Consider the following 18,570-nt stretch of genomic DNA (forward strand, 5'->3'; position numbering starts at 1 on the left):
AAGGCCAACAGCATCCTGGCCCCAAGTGCACTACAGGGCACTAGACAATCTCATCTAGATTCCCTTTTCCCAGAAAAGGTTGGATGTGATGACCTTTGAGGTCCCTTCCAACCTGGGCTGCTCTGTAATTCAATACAACTTCAGGTTTTGTGGAAGTGGGAGGGTATAGTTTGCAATCTCTCTAGAGTGGGAAAAATTTTGGCTTCTTCAACAGTTCAACGTGTAATAAAGGTCCCATAGACATCTTTGTGCACCACATGAATAGAGAACAATATGTAATAATGTCATTCATTTTTAGACTTGGAGAAAACATGCTCTATCCTCATGCATGTTTGTGTAACTCCTCAGTAAGAATTACATATGCACATCTGAGAATAGATTTTCATTGTGCAGTTTTTATACTTGAAAATACAGTTATGTAGTGTTCTTAGCTTTTAGCTCAATTGCACTCTGCAAACTAATGTACCAGTATTGTTAAATGCACACAATTATCTGTTGCTAATTAATTGACTGGTACATCTTTTTAATAGACTCAGACATTCAAATGACTTTGTAATTTCATTAAGAATAATTTGCTCTTCTGATTTAAAACGCTAAATGGTTATCTCATTTACAAAGTTCACAATAAAGATGCAAATACAGTATTGTTGAAAATAAAGAGAAGAACTGAACAGAAATTTGGCCTAATTATTCTGTTCTTCCTGGAAAACTGTGTTCTGAATACTTTTATTGGAAGTTTAAGACATAAGAAACAACCAATCCCGTTCAAACTAATATTCAGATAGCTTTATCTGTAAGATTTTCATCTATTGTCCAGACAAAAAGGTGGGGGGAAAGAGGGTCAGTAACCTTTAAAATGCGCTTACAAATTTACTTTTCAAGGGTTGGCCCTTCTCCTCCATTTCTGTCAGAATTTGTGGCCATAGCAACTCTTAACTGGCATCTTCAAAGGTCAGATCTAATTACGATTGGCCTCATAACAGGTTTGTAGTGAGACTAGCTGTTTCACAAACAAACTATGGAATCTCTGTTTTTAACATTCTTCTCTCATCAACTGTCATTCTTGAATTTTTTTACACAACAAATCATGTTAGACATTCATTATTCCAAATAAAATATTTTCCCTACTTGCTTTGCTGGTGATTCCCTTCACTTTTTAAACATTTATGTGACTCTCTGTAAGTTACATTTATCAAATGAAAGCAGGCAAATATTTTGGGTCAGGTGATGGCACAAATCTGAAACAACCCCTTTGAAGCCAATGAAATTACACAATGGGGTAAGGTCAGTGCATTCTTATGTTAATAAAGCAAGTTATTTATCCAAACACTAAAGAAAATCTGTTGCTACCAGTACAGCTACTGCTTACAAGTCAAAACTACATGAATAATGAGTGGGAAAGTCATTTAATTATTAAAGTTAAATAACGAAAACTAATCTAACATCCCTGCATCCCCCATAACATTCTCCTTGGTATGCAAGGAGAATTCAAACTGAAATTCAAGTGCTGCTTACAAAGAAGCTTTGTATACAGTCCAAGAACAAGGAGGGAGAAAAACAACTGTTCAGTTTCAGAGGAAGAGAAATCAAATGACAATATGCACAGGCCTTACTTAGAAGCAATACTAGGCAGTTTCACAAAAATATTTTGTACTTATTACCTGAAGATGTCAGAGCACATTGAACTACTAACAATATTAGAATTCACAGGATGTGGGACGCAGGGGGTCTGAAAAGCTAAGTGACTTTCAGAAGGTTATGCGTACCCTCAGCATAAGCACCAATAAAACAGACCTTGTTTCTTCTGATTCTTACTCTGGCATAAGGATCTGCACAATGACATCTAGCAGGCTCCCTGTTTTGGGCTATGAATTAATACAGGGCTCGTGTCAGTTTTACCCTGACTTAATGACTGCCTCTGTTTTTAAAACACCACACCAATCACAAGGAGGCTGAGTTTCTATTCCTATTTCTAATGCTGACTTTCTGCAGGAAGTTTCAGGCATATGGACTCTTTTGCCTTAAGCTCTGCATATATAACAGAGAGAGAACAACACGACTCCCACAGTGGTGTGGCATGCTGTGGGAAATGTACCACATAAATCGTTTAAAGGCATCCTGCAATCTTAAGAAGGAAAGTCAAAAGGATTTGGGTCTGCTTGTTTTCATAAAATAAATCCCATAGACACCTTTAGTATTAAAATGGAAGTATACACATCCGTTTAGAAATACATACAAAGACTTTGATGTAGAAAAGTACCTTGCTGAAATACTTGCCACTGTCTCCATCCAAGCCATGATCTGGCCACCAAAAGTGTTTCCATGATGGTTTGCATGAGGAGGCTGGACAAGCTCAATACTCTGCACATGAGTAAGGTCAGTTGAAACTGCATCTTCCTCTTCAAAAGTATCTGAAATATGGAAGCAATATATAATGAATTATTTCAGCTGGTAACTCTGATAACCAAGAAGAAAATACTCCCAGTTACCAAAGTGTGCCATTTGCTTTAGACACACTGAAAAGAAAAAAAAATGAAAAAAAAAGGAAGATACAGGAAGGTCTCTGATCTCTCCAAGGGCAGCAAGATGATGATGATTTCCTCTGTTCTTCCACAAGACCTGAGAGGTAGGGTGTGGTGCACCCCTCAGTGCTATGACAGCACGGAGATCCTTCCTTGAAAGGATCCTTTAAAGATGCTGCATCAGAAACAGTAATTGTGAAACTCAGCTGAGAACACAGGCAGCCAACTTTCTCAGCTTGTGCTTCTGGTTATCCATGGTTGCTATGCATGACCTTTAACAGATGTTGTTACAGCAGTTTATCACTTGTTCAAATGCCTCTCACAGACTTTGACCATCATGTATGATGGGCACCTGTGCAAATCTGTCTAATTAAGGTTATAGTATGACGTGATCATTTCATAGCCTTTTACATACAAATTTTGTGATTACTAGAAAGAGTATAGAATGCATACACTAAGGAGAGACTATTGATCTGAAACAGTGACCACTTTCTGTTATTTCAGTGTTTCCAATTTCCAAACACTTAGCCAAACATCCTTACTGTAATATTTGCTTTTTCACTTATATTTTCCAAGAGTTCCTTTAGGCATGAGATGATGTCAGTTATTTACAAACAGCACATTCATGCTACATGCTACTTGACCTGAATTGTACTTTAGATTTTTGCCCTAATTAAATACCTTTATGGTTATATAAACGTGTGGACACATCTGACTAACTTGCACTTTGGACCTACTTAAGTTGTTGCATAAGATCTACTCAGAAGACAAGCTTCACTTTCTGAACTTGCTACCTGGCAGCCTCTAATGCAGTATTTTCTTCTCTCTTTCCCCTGTTTTGCTTGCTCTATCCCCTAAAATCCTCTGTTTACAGTAATCAGATCCTTTTAGGAAGTTTCCAGGCAAAGTAGAGGAAACCAAATTCATCAACCTTTGATTTGCCTTTCATGGTATTAAACCACTTCCTATAATGCAGTTACCATGAGGACAATTCAGCTATTTGCTTGCAGTAGCTTCTACACAATCTTATTAAATTGTTAAGACTAATTTATATTTACAAGAGATTTCATCCTTCCTCACTGAAGACTTATTAATGACTGCTGTTCAGATACAGTTACAGCTCAGATTTTCCAGGTATCAGCAGATTTCTTAACTGTTTGTTAAACACTTCTTTTGCAGGGGAACACAGCAACTTTGAAGCACAGTGGTTTTTAAGAACAGAGATTTCTACCAGAAATTAAGATGAACCAGTGCCTTGGATCAGCTTTTCTAATTTTGTCCTGAGGAGTTTATTTTTTTTCTTTACTTGTTTTAACCACCATCTAATGAAGTTTCACCTGGTTGTTAGGAATATTCTCACAGCATGAACATAGCTCTTTGAGGTTTCTTGCAAAGACAGCCATAATCCCAAATGAATTTCATCCTTATGTCTACATTATAACTGATGTTATAGGACTTTATTACTGTATTGCAAAGATCTGTATTAACTGTTAAATCTTAGATGTATAAGATCTTAGATCTAAAGATCTAAAGATCTAAATCTTAGATGTGAGCCTACACAGACTCACAAAATCTGGTACACCCTTTTCTACCTGACACCACCACCTCATGGAGCTACACTCAGCTGTTTGGACTGTTTTTTTTTTCCTCCATTCCTTATACCATTTGTTCCATTTTCTATAATGACCACAGTAATCACCTTCCTTATTACTCTCCTGCATTAGGTTCTGAAAGACTTGTTCATAGCCCAGTCGGATTCTTCTTCTCTCAGTAGCCAGGGTGTGCTCCAGATGGTCTTCGGTAGACAGAAGCTGTACAGGTTCTAATTCAATCTATGAAAAAAAATAAAAAAAAAAAGTTCTTAATGCCCCAATCATGCCACGCACTTTGAACTTAAAATGGCATCAGCATTTTCTATAATCTTTTGCTATCAACTCTCCAAGAAGACAAGTGCCATTAATACAAACAAGCACAGAGTTAAAGGTCAAGAGATTCTGCATTATCCTTCCAGAGTCATTTGTTAAAACTCACAGACAACAGGCTTTTAGCTTTCTAATACAAAGATTCATAAGAGCACATACAGTTTAGGACAGTCCTCATTTAAAAAACAACAGCAATAACAAAGAAAACAACAACAAAAAATCTATACTCAAACAAGAACATTTGAGTACAGAATTTTCTTTTGAGAAAAACAATACAGTTGCACTGAGCAGTGGTACAATACTTTTTCTTGTATTACTTTTTTCTTAATACATGAAAATGTACCCCTGAGCCCATTCTCATCCACTAAGTCTCCTTCAGATAGCCTCATTCTTAAAGTTCACTCATACTCACATAGCCTGTTCTATCTATCCTCAACTATCTGAAGACCTGTTTTAAAAGGACTACTGTTTTTCTGAGGTGGAGGAGAAATGCATGAACACGTAGCACTTGGTGTGGCTTCAGACTACATACATTTCATAGAATCACAGAACCATATGATGGTTTGGGTTGGGAGGGACCTTAAAGACCATCTAATATCAACCCCCCTGCCATGGGCAGGAACACCTCCCACCAGACCAGGTTGCCCAAAGCCCCATCCAGCCTGGCCTTGAACACCTCCAGGGATGGGGCATCCACAGCTTCTTTGGGCAACCTGCTCCAGTGCCTCACCACTCTCAGAGTTAAGAATTTCTTTTACTATTAAATAATCTATGCCCTAAACACTACTTGTGCTTAAATGCAAATTCCCATGTACGCCAGCACAGGGAAAAAAATGAATCCAGTCCTATGTTGGCTTCTGAAAAGTCTTACATTTAGATAAATACTGAGAGGTGCCACTGAACAGTCACTTGCATGATTTACTTACAAGATCTAATTTCAGAAACCTTAAAATAATGCACAAGTATTTTAACACAGGAAAAATCAACATCTTACAGCCTGCTGCTACTATTCCTCAGTCTTTGAGTCTTCACTGAACACTTTTCCAGTTTACTTGCCTTATCTCTGACCCTACTCAAGAACTTCCCAGCTTTTTCCAAATGGCTTTGCTAGAAGATTAAGATGGTGAATGTATACTGTTGCTCTCTGCACAGCTTTAGCAACAATTGTTCCAAAAAGTAGGTTTGAAAAAATGTTCTTAACTTCTCCAAAACTCTAATTTCCAATGAAATTAGAACTGAAATCTTAAACTCCCTCTGGGCAGTCCTGTCTTAAGCTTAGTTAATCATCACAAATTTAATCCGTAAATAATCTCCCTGGAAACTTGGGCGTAAGGTGCCATGGATATGATATCAAATTAATAATAAACAATCCTTACTTTATATTTTAGCGCTCTCAGGCTAACCAATTTAGCCATTAACCTTTCAGAGACGAGCTAAGCTTTCCTTTTGGTAAAAGTGAACCTATTTGTTTCTTCAGCAAACTGCAATATGTCATTGCAGAAAAGGAAAGAAATAGCTGGATATATCAAATTGCTCATGTAATGACGACTCTCTGCCAATCTGCAGTGGATACTAGCATGGCTTTTATAATATGTTAAAAGAAACCGGAAAGTCAGATATGATTATGATACTAGTAACTTGTGTTAGAAAGTAGACTGTACACAAAGGGAGTTCATTAAGAATGAGGAATATACGGCCTTTCCCACATGAACACTTTAGAAGAACTGTGCCTGCACTGTGAAGGCCAAACAGCACTGTGACTGGTTTCTAAACCCCTCCAAAAAGCCAAACACTGGGGAGAAGAGACAACAGTGGCATGCAAACTATTTAACATAAATGCTGAAGAAATAATTTAGGTTGGAGTCTAGCTTAAAAATGTTTTCTACCTGAGTAATGATGACTTTGGACCACCACCTCAAAAGGGGGAGTGGAGGATGATAAAAAAAAAAAGGGACCCCAACCTCCCCCAAACCCTTGTATGTATATAGATCAGCTTCTGAAAAGCAGAGAGGTGGTGCAGACTCACAGGAATTTTCCAATGCTTGCCTATGGCAATATTGCAGCCCTTATAACAGCTCCAGTTCTATTACTAGTAAATGTGCAAGAGAAAGTGGAAACAATTAAAAAGCCTAAAAAACTCCTATCAGTTGTGGACAAATATCTCCTTATTTTCTGGAGTTCATGCTATTTTTCTGTCATTAATCAGAATGAACAGGTATCATCATTTTCCTGTGTTTCACAATCAGAAGAGTTGGTCTATTTCACAGAAACATAGTCCCAGTAACATCAGGCATAGAACAAAATAGAAAGAATACCTTTTTAGCACCAACTGGTTTGGCTACATACGTTGCATATGCCACACTCACAATTTTTTCAACATTTGCCAAAACGTCCTGTATTGTAACCTTGATGCCAACCTAAAAGGAAGGAGGTAGTAGGAGAAGAGGAAAAAAAAGTAATTACATCATCATCCATTGAGTTCAGATAAAGCAGTACACTGTTTATCAAATTAATCATGTCCTGTCTCTTAAACCTAAGGTAAAAGGTAAAATGCCTAAAAAAGGTAAAAAGCCTAATCTGCTATCACTGATAGAGCTCTGAACACACAAGAACATCACAATATTATCTGGCCTCTGAAAAGCCCTTTAGTACAACTGTAGACAGATGTTTCAAATCATCTGTAAGGGTAAAATAAAACACAGGAAAGACACTTAGATTTAGTTTTATGGGTATCCTTTTCCATTTACTTGTGTGCCATTGGGAGTCTATGTCTGAATCTAAGATCTGTAAGAACAGTGAAGTCTTTACAAACACACAGAACACAGTGAAACACTTGAAGGTGAAGCACTTCATTTGACACTCTGATGTACATCAAATCTTTTGATTTTTGTGAACTTTAGAGCCTTCTGGAATACATTCTCTAGGATATGCACCTTTTCCATTAATACTAATAAATATACCCGTAATGTTCCATTCTCACTTAAAGTAATTATTACATTACATTACATTATTACAATATGAAGAGTAATAACGTGCACAACTAGCTGAGAGAAATATTTTTTTTTTTTCAAAAGTTTCAAAAATACTTAGAAGTCCACCTATTCAGTAGACCCTGGCTCTGATCTGAAGATTACTTAGAGGTTAACGGCTTTGGACTGGACTAACACCAACTACGCCAACCTGTCCAGTATACCTGCCAAGTATTTTAAGTCTTCAGGGTCCAGTTGCTATTTTGACACAGATTATTTAACATGCAATATGCAATTAAAATAGTCATTATGAAACCAGAGTTTCATTAGGCAGAGCTGTTGTTTAGATCCTGCATCCTTCTGAAACTAGTAAGACTGGATCCTTGTTTCATTTCTCTTCTCCTCCCATCTCTCTCCTCTGTTCATTAAACATTATTAGAAATAACAGTGATATCTCTTACCTCCATGCTGGTTTTGAATGCTCTGTTCACCTTTGCTTTGATGGTAATAACATGTCCAACCCTGGTAAGAAGAGTAAAACCTTCTTATGGTACGTAATTATGCAGTTTAATAAGCGTTTGGACCTCCCTCTCTAGGTATTCATAATAGCAGTGAAGAAAATCTCTGGAAGAAACTCTCATTAAGCTGTGATCAGTCTGTATCTTCCACAGTGTACTGAAAATGCACTGAAAAAGGCTTAGCACAGTCAAGACTACACTCATCCTTAATAATGATTTCAGTCTCTCAGAAAACTATGTAAGCTTAATTCTAGGCATTCCTTTTCCTTGCTACCTTTCTGACATCAGGTATGCTCCAGGATCCTAGTCCTCCAAGAAATTTTGGCCTAGATTCTGCTTTTGCTCAAATGCACATCACGTGCATCCTATAGTATACAGATACATACACATTAAGGAATACTCCCAGGTTGTGCTCTATTCCCAAGTGCTCTTTGAAGTTTTTGTAGGATGGGAAAAGAGTTTACTTTCCACATTTTGGCCAAGAGCAAGGCTGTAACATGCCCCTTCTACCCGAGCAGCACACTACTGAACAACTACTACTCTTTCCCATTTACTTACATATAATACCTAAACAGAATATTATATTTACTTATGTATAAATAATATACGCATTAAATTTACATGTATTATATATTTATTTACTTAAATTTATTTATATACATAAAATTAACTGACTGTGAAAATACTTTGTCTTCCATTGTAGAATTTCTAAAATGCTTCTTATATACTGATAAGTGTATTTTTTTATAAGGCAATGCTAAAATAGTGGAAAGAAGGCAGTTTCCTCCAGAGTTGTCTTACTGAGCAGAACAGCAAAAGGACATGAGGCAAAGACACGGTAAATGAGAACCACAGCCAAAATAACTGGGCACGAGGCTATTGACTTCAGGGAAATTAGGCTGACTTAAAATTGCTAAGGATCAGTCCCAAAGCAGGCAAAGTACAGTAAGCTACGTCCATTACTATCAAATGTAACTTGGACTAACTGACTACCTAAGAAACAGACATCTACAGCTAAGCACTGGGCACAGCATGACCCCAGATTATTAAGAAAAAAAAAATCTTTATAATTTCTTCCTAATTTAATGGATAGGCTTTTGATGTACAAAGGTAAGGCTTTTGTTAAACTGCTTCTCTCACTGCCAGATTTTCAAAAAAGTTGTTATCAAGCAATATAAGGGAAAATAGGAAAACTGTTCCTTTACAATACCAGACAGGAAGAACGAATTGCAAAAATTTCTTTCTTATTCACATTCAATAATGCAAGTGGAAACTTTTACATGGGGAAAAAAATGGTTTGAGGAATGATTTTGTTCCTTCTGCAGATATACACCTTTTGAAGATACTCAGAAGTTTTTCTAACGCTCACTGCAAACACGCAAACATTAACATAATAGTTCTAAACTGCACAGCAAGGGAATCACCAATGCATTTAAAAAATGAGAGGGTATTCAGAACAATAGCACAGTATTTGTGTTCAGGCTTGGCAAAGAAGTTATGGATATAGTCTTGAAAAAAGCCTCTAGAAAGCTTACAAAGAGAACTCACTCAAGTATCCTGAAAAACCTCTGAAGATTCTGAATCTGCCACAAAACTCCCAAGAGGATTACAGTAACACAGCAACAGAAGTAATGAGAAGTACAAGGTGAAAAAAGGTAAGTTTATGCCACACACTAACAGTGAGCAAGAGGCTTTCCTCTGAAGAGGCAGAATTCAGAGTCTGTGGATGCTTGCAGAAGATGTCACGGTCCCTGTGAAGGACATTGCGATGGCAGATTGTCCATGAGGTTCCATGCACAGCAGGGGATGCAGCCGTCTCTACCCCATTCTTCCACACAAAGACCGTTTATTTGACCTTTGCCAGCAGTAGGTCCCTGGCGACCTCTCTTCCTCTTTGTGAGGACATTGCATAAAAGAGGTTGAGAGAGTTGAGGTTGCGTCTGTTAATGTTTCAGGGAACTGCAGAGTTTGAGGGAACAGTAGAATAAAGCTGGATGTGATCTCACTCAACCTGAGGAGCCAGTCCTGCAATAAGATGGGTCTGGATTTTAAGAGACATTGAATGCCCTGACTGACTTACATTTCCTTTGGTGTTCCAGTCTGTGTAGCTGAATTCACATTTCATTACAGAAAAGTGTTGTCCTCTGGGGTCCATGGCCATAACAGAAAATAAAGATGTCAGAACTGAGATTTTAAGACAGTGCGATAGGGAAATGTCTTTTCATACACTACCCAGAGCCGTTTCAAAATGAAATGTTTTACATTGTATCATGTATTCTGTCTTTGGACAAACAGATTTATTTAAGCCAAGGCAGCTGATCAGTTTGGGCATTTAAATAGATATTTAAGGGCAGAAGTCACAGAACATCACACTTTCACTTGTAACTGGCAGAAGGATTCTGAAATATATCAGAATGGTTAACATACGGAGCATTAACAAAATTTAAATGTAATTTAAAGTTAGATGTTCTTACTACTACTGATCTGCTGCATATTAAAAGATGAGGAAGAGGAACTTATTTCTTATTATGGCATAAAACTGAGTGTTGCAATATAGGGATATATTATGAAAAAAATGTATTTCCATGTCAATTGAAGAGAAATAAGCACAGAAGAGTTAATCCTTACAGAGCATACCTAACCTGAGTTAGGTAAATGAAGCCTTATAGCAGGTAACTTACAAAACATTTTTTTTTGTGGCAGATTAAGATTTGTGGGAGTTTTGTGGCAGATTCAGAATCTTCAGAGGTTTTTCAGGATACTTGAGTGAGTTCTCTTTGTAAGCTTTCTAGAGGCTTTTTACAAGACTATGTCCATAACTTCTTTGCCAAGCCTGAACACATTTTTTTTTTTACCTTTTAGGAGATAGAAGGCTCTTATTAATGCGAGACATTTGTATAATCTGCCAAAGTTTAGGAAATGACACAGTGAACTATGAACAGGATGTTAGGGATGACTGAGGCTGAAGAATAATTACTGAAATCACTTCACAGTTACTAGACTTGTACCTTAAATTCTTATTAATAATGAAACATTGGCCCTACAAGTAGAAGTAGAGCTAGAAACATATTTAGAAACAAATTTGAAAGGATAGTGTTTTTATTCTATTTTAGAAGTTCAGGTCTGCTCTCAGAAACAAGAGAGAAAAATGCTCTGAGGCTAATGAAGTCTGAAACACTGTGCCTGAAAGAAAAACATTACTCCAACTTCATTTGTAGATCTTTAGATCTGTTCTGTGATCTGTTCATCTGTGATCTCTGTTTTTGCAGAGAGGATTATTTCCTAAGAAAAAACTTTAAAACACAGAACAATTACAGGCAAGACAAACATTTTAAAACTCATTTGGTAGAACAGGCCAAGAACTTGTTGTGATTTCTAGACTTAGCACGACCATAGTCACTTGCTTTGCTGTTGATTCTAGTTCTCATCTTAGTAGCCACTGGTCTAAAAACTTGCTGACCAGAAGTGCAAGTATTTATTTTACATCAGCGGCACATCTGACAACCAACATTGCTTGGCTTACAGTTATGATCATTGCACATGCATTGGTCTGTAACCAGGTCCACCTCACCTGTGACATCATTTATGCACTAATTTCTATTGTGCAAGATGCAAAAGCACACAAGAAGTTTGTAGGATATCTTGTTTCTTTCGTTTGTGTCTTGCTGCTTCAGCAGCTCAGGTTCAGTAATATGATGAACTTCCACATGGTTTTGCTTATTTATTTAAATGTAAGCAAACCATGGCTTTTACATAAACATTTAAATACAGCATTAAGTACAAAGTAATGACATTTTTGGCAATATATGGTTTAGAAAAAAAAAAAAAAAAAAAAGTCATTTCCTCCTACAGTGTCTTTTATCCCTTACTTTTGTAAGGGATCATCATGGAGAATGATTAAAACAAATTTTTTTCCCTTTTAAACCTTATGTTACCTTGTACACTTACTAAATACTCAATAATCACAAATGTAAAACATTTCTATTTCATTACATGAAGATATTCTTTTAAAAGAGCTGCAAGAAAGAGTAAGAAATAAACTGATAAAGCACCTACAACAAAAATTGTACACCAACCTTTATGAGTGTATTCCTTATTTAGCAGAGATAAATAATGCCCTGTGGCATTCACTTCAACTAGAGCCAAAGATCACTAGGACATTGGTTTCTCACCTGGCATCTATGTTGCCAGGTCAAAGTAACTACAGTTTATTTTAGATCTGTGAAATTTATCTCTGTTTTCTAGGTGGGTCAGGCTATCACCGACAGGAAAAAGCAGTTTGGAGACTTAACTCCATGGCTCTGCGGAGTTTGCTGGCCCAGTATTTTATAATGCCTCAGTTTATCTCTGCCAAATAAGAATCTCTAAAATGAAAACATTTCATCATTGCTAGCTGGTTTTGTACCTGGCAGCCTCTTCAAACTGTATGTCATCCATAGACGCTGTCACACAAGACACACCAGCGTGTTTCTCAGCTTCAAAAGAGACACAAGGACAGACAATTACTACATTGCACTTGAAGCAAGCCATTCACCTATATATTTGCAAGTCTGAAGTGGAGCCTTCAGAAAAAAAAAGGCAGCTGAAATAAGGTTAATACTTACCATGAAATAAAGGTAGTATCAGGAAATGAGACTAGATGATTATAATGATTCTCCTGAGTTTGAAAAGCTCTAACTATTTCAGGTTTTCCTCTAAAAATGAGCATTCTGAATGAGAGCTATCAAGCATGTTCAAGGGGGAAAGAGTATTAACAGGTCTACAGAAATCCCAGCAACCAACCTCAAAATGAGAATGCTGTGAATGTCGGCTATGTTAAATCTGTCCAGAAGGTTATGTCACTTGAGAATTCTCAGACACAGGAGAAAGACTACTGGCTTGGTAGTATGGTCACAGCAGTGGAAAGCAGGTAAGTACATGCCCCCAGTATTATATTAAAACCGCAGGAATATAAAAAATACAATCAAGATTTAAACATTGGGAAAGACTTTTTGTAACAATTTGAAAATATAGTTACCAAAATTTGTAGTGTTCTTCATCTCCCTAGATTATGAAAAATAATTCATCCTATTAGTATTAATTAGGAAAAATAATATTGAAAAGGTAAACATCTCTGCAGATAATATTTGGTAGTCCAATAGTCATATTTTTACATCAAGTTATTGTGATTTACTATTTATTTGACCATAGCACCTAGAGTTTCAAATCACAGGCCTAATTCCTCATCACCTAGGGTCTATGGAATAGGATTCCTATGGACATAGTCACAGTAGTGTCCATCGGAGTTTAAGAAGCATTTGGACCGTGCACCTAGTCATATGGCTTGAATTTTTGGGTAGACTTTTACGGTGCCAGGAGTTGGTCTCAATGATCCTTATGGTTCCCTTCCAACTTGGAATATTATATGATTCAGTGCCTCTATGATTCCATGTAAGCACAGGGAAACTCAGCTCCAGAATGTTTCCTGAGTGACATAGGCAAAAAAAAAAGAGGAGTCCTAGGAAACCTGGACAACAGTACTCTGCCCAGCAGACAGGAGTTCTCACTCCCATAGAGCTCAACAATATTTTTGTGACCATTGGAGGAATAGGCTTGGAAGAACTGGAGAGAGGATGGTGCATAAATTGTATCATTACCTGACGAATTTGTTTTTAAAATATGAGGGTAAAACACACGAAGGCACTTATGAGAAACACAACACACTGTGCTGAATGGAAGAGGTCACTAAAGACTAAGAGGCTAGAGTTGCCACAGCGTACTGCAAAATGATGAGTAAGACTGTGATAGATCATAAACAGCCTCAAAGTGAAGCAAGGTGCCAGGTGGATCAAGCCTGAAGCTGCAGGTCATAGAACAAAGGAGGTGCAAAATCCAGTCACTTGTGCTACAGCCAAACAAATCCCTATCTGGCATGCTGAGTTTGTGGTGACACAAGTCCCAAGCTAGGGAAAGCATTAAAAACGTGTGTGCAACAGGACTAGCTGTGTGGCACAAGTCAAATCAAGCAAAAGCAATTACTAAAGGTGGACTGAAAGCAAGCTCCCCTATCACGTTTGCAGCTGATGAGGATCACAGATTCGCTGAAGTCCCAGGAGCAGGTGCCAACCACCACAGCAGCTGGGGCTCTGCCACATCAGGGCAGGGACTCGAGTTACAGGCTTTATACCATCAGTTAGCAGCCTCTCCATGAAGAGTTCTATTAAGAGAGAAATCACCAAAGGGCTGAAGCCAAGCAGTTCCCTAGCGCCACCATAAACCTCTAACTAACATGGTCACCCTGGGAAGCTGAAGCCTGCCAAGTGATTGCTGCATGGTCCTCCAGCATCCCCCAGTTTCTGGGAAAAGTGGGTTATGTACAGACGCAAGCCACCGAGCGTGACACATGCCTACACAGCCAGCACACCACACTGCATGGCAAAACCATCCATCTGGGCAGGAGCTCCCTCAGAACAGCCACTATTCCCTACAAGTCTTCCTATGGACCGCAAGCCCATGCGATGCACTGGGAGCTCACCGCCTGGCGGCAGAGCCTGGGGTTTTCCAAGGGGCAGCGTTCACTTCTAGAAGTTAGCTGAGGGGTGTTAAAAGTTTTTTAAGCCGGTGTTTCTTGTGTTTTTTCTCCGAATACGTTTAAATAGGGCTTTTTTTTTTTTTTTTTCCTCGAGCACCTCTCATTGCTCCATCCCCGATCTCCCTGTTAGCTCTCGCCGCTCCCTCTCACCCCACACCCCCCTTTGTAGCCCGCTCCGCACCCCAATCCCCCCACGACCCCCGGGGGAACAAAACCGCCCCCTTCCCCTCTCGCCACCGGCAAAAGCCGGGAGGGAGCCGCCGCTTTCGGGGCGAGGAGGGCAGGCAGCACCCGCACGGGATGGGGGGCTCCGGGCGGCAAATGGCGGCGGGGGCGCCTCAACCCGCCGCCCCCGGATGCGTCGTCGTCCCCCGGGGCGCCGCCGCCCGTCTACCTGCCAGGCAGGCGGTGGCGTCCATCCACTTGAGGAGCTGCCCGGCGCTCAGCTCCCCGCGGTGGTTGGCGTGCGCCGGGAAGACGGTCTGGCACATGCGGACAATGCCGCCCGCCGCCGCCCCGCTCCGTTCCATGGCGCCGCGGGCGAAGGGGGCAGCGGCGGCCGAGACTGCCCGGGCACCGGGCGCCGGCGCCGGGACGAGCCGGGCCGCCCTCCCCGGTCCCTGCCGGGACGGTCCCGCCCCACGACGGCCGTGGCAGGGATGGAATCGCCCCCCTCTGGCCGGGACCGGGCTGCAGTGGGGCGGGAAGGTGCCTGCGGGCCGGGGCGAGGCCGGCGTCGAGGTGCCCGGCCTAGAGCTGGCAGCCAGGGGCTCCCGGAGGCTGCCGGTCTGACCTGGTCTCTGAGAAGACAACACGACGCCTAGATTTGACGAGAGCTTTTTTTATTATTGTTTTATTTTATTTTATTTTATTTAATCCCTGGATGTTTGATCAGCCTCTCCTTTCTGTCATCTAGCAGTGGTTCTTTACCCACTGCTCCAACCGCAGGCTTCCCGTGTTTATTAAAAACATACTGAAATAATTTTGTGCCATGATTGTTCATCTAAGCATTGTTAAAGATCCAGCTTTAACCCGTAAGAGCAGGGAAAATATGAATGTTAACCAACCTGCCACGCCAAGATAAGAGTTTCTCAGTACAGTAGGGATTTTCTTACCACACAGTCTGTTACTATCCTTACACTATAGCAAGATCTCCGTTTCTTTGTCACATATACTTTTTAGCAAGCAACAGCATGGCTGTACCACCACACTAGATTCGCTCCAAAGGATACTGGCTCTGAAAGTCAGCACACATTGCCATTCCCTGGATTTATCTCTGTTCTCTTGCTTGAGAGCAGTTTGTTGTGAAATCTCTTTTCCCTCTTTGACTGGGTTCTGTGGAGGACAGAAACGTGGCAGTGTCGTAGCTCAGCCTTATGACCAGAATGGGGCTTGAGAATGGCATGCAGCCAGTATTTTCTCATTCCTCGTCTTCGCAGTCCAGATGAAAAAAGTTCAGGCTTCAGTATCAGCTTCTCACACCACAGATGCAGGATCTCAGAAGGAGTCCTTAAACTGAACTACATATTTTGCTATTAAAAAAATAAGTAAATAAAAATTGTCCTCTGCCTGCATAGGCCATTAATATGTACATTTGTTTTCAAGTTTATCTTTTCATGCCCATTGACTGGGCTTTCCTGAAGATAATGCTTATTTGTTGTTCTCTTCCAGGTAGCTTTCACATCTGTTTAACATGTAACTCTGGTGAGGCAATTGGCCCATAATATTTATCTGTCATCTTCTGTGAGATTAGGAGCTACAAAGCTGTTGCTACCACAGACAGGTAAAAAGAGAAATCTAAAACTGTGCACATCTAAAATTTTCTGAAGCATGTGGAAGAGTACATGCTTGGGTGAGTGGTCAGCAAACCTCTCCTTCTAGGGAAACAGGAAAGCTAACCTTTCATTTCTTTTGGGGTGAGGGAAGTTGGTATTTGGTACTTCTCACACTTCAGAACTATATGTACCTCTTGACTTAGAAAGAAAATGTGTCACACAACCTAAGGAGATGGGAGCTGCCCTTCAAGAATAGGAATGGCCACCCAGGATCCAAATGAGGTCTCCACCAAGGGTTCGGACCCTTGGCAGACATGGAGAGTGAGGTGAAAGACCTCACAGCCTAAAATGTAATTTTCCCAAAATAGCCTCTACCTCCATAGGCTGCCTTTCTTTTCTGCCTCCTGTTCGTCTCCTCTGACTCTGTCTGCTGAAGTAACTGAGTCAAATGTCTCTCATACAGATGAGAGATCTCTCTTCAGCATCTCCTTTCTCGGCAACCCCTTGTATTCTTTTAGCTTCTTACACGGTCTCCATTGGAGTAATTCAGTGTTTTGTAGTCTTCAGTGTATTTGTCCTCATAAAACATCTGAAAGGTCAGTATTGTTCTCTTTTCACGGCTGAAAAATTACAGCTGTAATGACCCAAATTCACAGAGGAGATCAGTGTGGCAGATAAAGTTTCCTGGTAGGAAAGTGCCTTATGCGGCACAACAGCCTGTACCAGCACCTCTGGTGGTCACTGCTGGAAAAAGTTGGTCAGACCAACACTACCTTAAGGCAGACTCTGGGAAGCATCTTTGTAAACTGTCATATTTCTCTTTACTGATGCCCATTATGGTGAGAGGAACAAGTGATTAAAGACAGATAGAAGATGCCTTACATACAAACCCATACATCACTGAGTTAGAGCCTTTGGTGAAACTGCTCTTTTCTTTCTAAATGAGAACTGGTGGTGACATAGAGTGAGCTCAACTTTAAACGTTTGGTTAACTGACTAAAAAAATTGGCTTTCCTCCAGAAGTTGCTTGCTAATGTAGTTTTTTAAAGTTTTTGTCAATAAACGATTCTCACTTAATGGCCTGAGACTTCCTGTGCTAAAATTGAAATAGTAAAAACAAAAGCAACAGAAACAGGTGCAGTACTGTTTTAAATGCTTTTAAAGGAAAAAAGACTATCCTCTCCTATTAACATATACTTGTAATTGAAGCAACATAATTTTGAAGGCTTTGTGCAGCACAATAGCACATCTCACGAGTGATGTGATGAACAAGACACAGAACAGTACCTGTAGAGGAACTGTGCCAGAAAAGTTAAGGCACGTTATTATTAAAAGATGTGTTCAGTATTAGATGTGGATAAATCTTCTGGAAAATATAGCCATTTTATGTAGCAAGAAGTACTACTCAATCATATGCTTTATGGGCAGCTAGCAGCCAGTTCAACTGATGTAACTGTACCAGACTCGACCTTTAGCCAAGCTAGACCTTTGTCCTGGTTTCAGCTAGGACAGAGTTACTTTTCCTCCTGGTATCTGATATGGTACTGTGTTTTGGGTTTTGGATGAGAATAATGCTGATAACACATCAATGTTTAGTTGTTGCTGAGCAGTGCTTACACAGAGCCAAAAACATTTCAGCTTCTCACACTGCCCTGACAGCCAGGAGGCTGAGGGTGCACAAGGAGCTGGGAGGGGAGAGAACTGACCCCAACTGGCCAAAGGGATGTCCTGTGCCATGTGGAGTCATGCTGAGCAATTAATATGGGGTAGCTGGCCAGAGTGAGGGAATCACTCACTGCCTGGGGACAGGCTGGGCATCAGTCAGTGGGTGGTGAGCAATTGCATTGTGTGTCATGTGCTTTCTACATTCTATTATTATTATTACTGTAATTATTACTGTTGTTATTACTGTTATTATTTTTGTTGTTACCGTCATCATAATAATAATTTCTCTTCTTTTTGTGTTCTATTAAACTGTCTTTATCTCAATCCATGAGCTTTAATTTTTTTTTCTTCCTGATTCTCTTCCCCATTACACTGGGAGGTGGAGGTGAGCAAGCGGCTGTGTGGTGCCTGCTGGCTATACCACAACAACCTTATTCTGAGAAATGTTACAGAACAAGGGGGTAGTAAGGGAGGTCTGATTTAGAACCAAAATGTCACAGAAGCCCATAATCTAGAATTGTATATTAGTTGTCCACCAAAATTCTGTCAATGTTTAAACAGATGCATGCAAGACCAGAGAGTTTCAGGGTCCTTTGAGAAACTACTGACTAATATGATAATTGTGACA

General features: G+C 39.8%; 1 protein-coding gene across 1 annotated transcript in view; it reads right to left on the reverse strand.

The window, feature by feature from the left end:
* ACOT12 (acyl-CoA thioesterase 12) overlaps positions 1-15,107 on the reverse strand; it is a 32,882-nt gene extending 17,775 nt beyond the window's left edge. Inside the window, exons 1-6 of the mRNA XM_035310650.1 lie at positions 14,897-15,107; positions 12,337-12,406; positions 7,875-7,935; positions 6,760-6,861; positions 4,222-4,354; positions 2,261-2,411 (exon numbers count right to left, since the gene is read on the reverse strand). Coding sequence (XP_035166541.1) covers positions 2,261-2,411; positions 4,222-4,354; positions 6,760-6,861; positions 7,875-7,935; positions 12,337-12,406; positions 14,897-15,032 — 653 coding nt within the window. The 5' untranslated portion in view covers positions 15,033-15,107. The remainder of the gene's footprint in view (positions 1-2,260; positions 2,412-4,221; positions 4,355-6,759; positions 6,862-7,874; positions 7,936-12,336; positions 12,407-14,896) is intronic.
* Between the last annotated feature and the right edge of the window lie 3,463 nt (positions 15,108-18,570).

The sequence above is a fragment of the Oxyura jamaicensis genome, chromosome Z, assembly GCF_011077185.1.
Source record: "Oxyura jamaicensis isolate SHBP4307 breed ruddy duck chromosome Z, BPBGC_Ojam_1.0, whole genome shotgun sequence".
NCBI classification, from domain to species: domain Eukaryota; kingdom Metazoa; phylum Chordata; class Aves; order Anseriformes; family Anatidae; genus Oxyura; species Oxyura jamaicensis.